Below are 2358 nucleotides of genomic sequence, written 5' to 3'. Positions count from 1 at the left end.
GCGCCGAGCGCCCCGCCACACAGGTAAGGCCGGGCCGGGCCGACAAGGCGACTGGGGATTCGCGCCGAACCCGGGACTCCTGGGCCCTCGTGGGGTCAGGAGTCGCCTTCTCCGCCCGCCGATGACCTTGGGCGAGTGACTTAGCCATAGGTGTCCGAGCCCGCAGTGTCGTCACCTGTTCAGTGGAGCTAGGATCATAATGTGGGTTTCTCATGCCAGTAGCCTTCCTAACGTGTTTTAAGGTTGTGTGTTGCAGCGGTTGCCGTAGTTTTATTGTTGTTGTTGTTTTGGTGGGGCTTTTTTTTGTTGTTGCTCTTTTTTATTTGCTCTTTGAAACCGGGTCTCGCTATGTAGTTCAGGCTGGGCTCAAACTTGCAGTGATCCTCCTGCTTCAGCCTCCCCGGTGCTGGGACTGCAGGTGTGCACCATGCCCGGCTGATCGTAGTACTTTTGCGAGAGTGATGACCCTCAGACCGGGAGGTGTGATTTACAGCAATGTGGTCTCCAGCCTCGTGATAGCCCAGCTCACTGAGGACCCAGCCCATGGCGCTACAGCCACCTCTTGGGGAGTTGAGAGCTGGCCTGGGTGGTAGCTCAGCTCTGCCCCTTACCCGGAGGCCCCTGGGGTTGGAGGAAAGGGGCCGACTGGGATCCTGGGCGCTGCAAGTCGAGGAGGACACACCCTGGCGCTGTCTGGTGTCCCGTGCCCTGGGGGGGCGCTAGCCGGGGCTTGCACCAGAGTGTCCACTACTCGAGCTCCCCCATCCTCCCCATGTTTGCAGAAGACTCCCCAGAGAAGCCTTTGTTTGGGAATGGGGCCTGGACCTGGGACTACCAGGTTTCAGCCCCCTCCCTCTGCTTCCCCAGCTCTCTCTGTCCAGCCGCCTGCAGCTGACCCTGTACCAGTACAAGACATGTCCCTTCTGCAGCAAGGTCCGCGCCTTCCTCGACTTCCATGCCCTGCCCTACCAGGTGGTAGAGGTGAATCCTGTGCTCAGGGCCGAGATCAAGTTCTCCTCCTACAGGAAGGTGCCCATCCTGGTGGCCCAGGAAGGAGACAGCTCAGTGAGTCTTGGGAACCCTCGCCCCCTCCAGTCCTGGAGCACCCTCAGATCTGGACTGTAGGGACAGCGGAGGCTTGGTGCCTCGTGCAACTTCTGGGGCCCTCAGAGCTGAGGTGGGGGCATTGCAGGTGCTGTGCCTCCCTGTTAGCCGCACTTGGTCACCCTGATCAGGACCAGACAGGTGGAGACAGGCTCAGCAGGCGTTGGTTTGGGGACAAGCCCTCAGGATGGTTGCACAGTACCTGGGCTCCATACAGTAACCTGAAGTGCCCACGCATAGGAGCCCATGCCAATCCTGTCAGCCACATCTAGAACTTTGGATCCAAAGCCGGGCATAGTGGTGCACACTTGTAGTCCCAGCACTTGGGAGGCTGAGACAGGAGGATCGCCACAGGTTGGAAGCCAGCCTGAGCTACATAGTGAGTTCAAGGCCAGTTTGAACTACAGAGTGAGATCCTGACCCAGAAACCAAACGTCTCTTCCAGCAACAACTGAACGACTCCTCCGTCATCATCAGTGCCCTCCAGACCCACCTGGTGTCCAGGTAAGGACCATGGGGTCTTGTCCCCCAAGGAGGCCTCCTGGAGCTGCTGTGAGGTGTCCGGGTGTGCGGGGACGTGCTGGCCCGAGCCCTCCCTTTTTCCGCCCCCATTGGGAAAGTCTCCCGGTGTGTAACCCAGGTCCTCTTGCTGCAAGAGGGCAGACTCTTTGGGGTACAGTCAGGTGGCCCTGGGGACAGGAAGTAGACGACTGTGGTGAGATTCTGACTCCCTCCGAAGGCAGCCCCTGGATGAGGTCATCTCCTACTACCCAGCCATGAAGGCCCTGAATGACCAGGGCAAGGAGGTGACCGAGTTCTGTAACAAGTACTGGCTCATGCTGGACGAGCAGGAAGCCCGGCGCATGTACGGCGGGAAGGAGGCCAGGACGTGAGTGAGGCCGGGGCGGCAGCGCAGGGCCCCCGGGGCAGGAGCCGAGCTCTGCTCCTGACACCCCAGGACCCACCGCGCCACTCCCGCACCCACAGGGAGGAGATGAAGTGGCGGCAGTGGGCCGACGACTGGCTGGTGCACCTCATCTCGCCCAACGTGTACCGCACGCCAGCGGAGGCCCTGGCCTCCTTCGACTACATCGTCCGCGAGGGCAAGTTCGGGGCCGTGGAGGGCGCCATGGCCAAGTATGTGGGCGCGGCAGCCATGTACCTCATCAGCAAGCGCCTCAAGACCAGGTGATGCACGCGTGTGTGCACGCGGGCCTGGGTCTGCCGCCCCCAGGCCCGAGGGGCAGGAGGGCA

The 2358-nt window shown here is 61.3% G+C and overlaps 1 protein-coding gene across 1 annotated transcript in view; it reads left to right on the top strand.

Moving 5' to 3' along the window:
- Positions 1-2: 2 nt before the first annotated feature.
- The window catches only part of Ptges2 (prostaglandin E synthase 2), a gene marked incomplete at its 5' end in the record, with an annotated part of 3656 nt that continues 1300 nt past the window's right edge, over positions 3-2358 (top strand). The window contains 5 exons of the mRNA XM_010613639.2: positions 3-23; positions 868-1065; positions 1550-1608; positions 1844-1993; positions 2092-2292. Coding sequence (XP_010611941.2) covers positions 3-23; positions 868-1065; positions 1550-1608; positions 1844-1993; positions 2092-2292 — 629 coding nt within the window. The remainder of the gene's footprint in view (positions 24-867; positions 1066-1549; positions 1609-1843; positions 1994-2091; positions 2293-2358) is intronic.

The sequence above is a fragment of the Fukomys damarensis genome, unplaced genomic scaffold (assembly GCF_012274545.1).
Source record: "Fukomys damarensis isolate Sample0158 unplaced genomic scaffold, DMR_v1.0_HiC HiC_scaffold_36, whole genome shotgun sequence".
Classification (NCBI taxonomy): Eukaryota; Metazoa; Chordata; class Mammalia; order Rodentia; family Bathyergidae; genus Fukomys; species Fukomys damarensis.
Note: the sequence above shows the minus strand (reverse complement) of the source record. Positions and strands in the feature narration are given on the sequence as shown.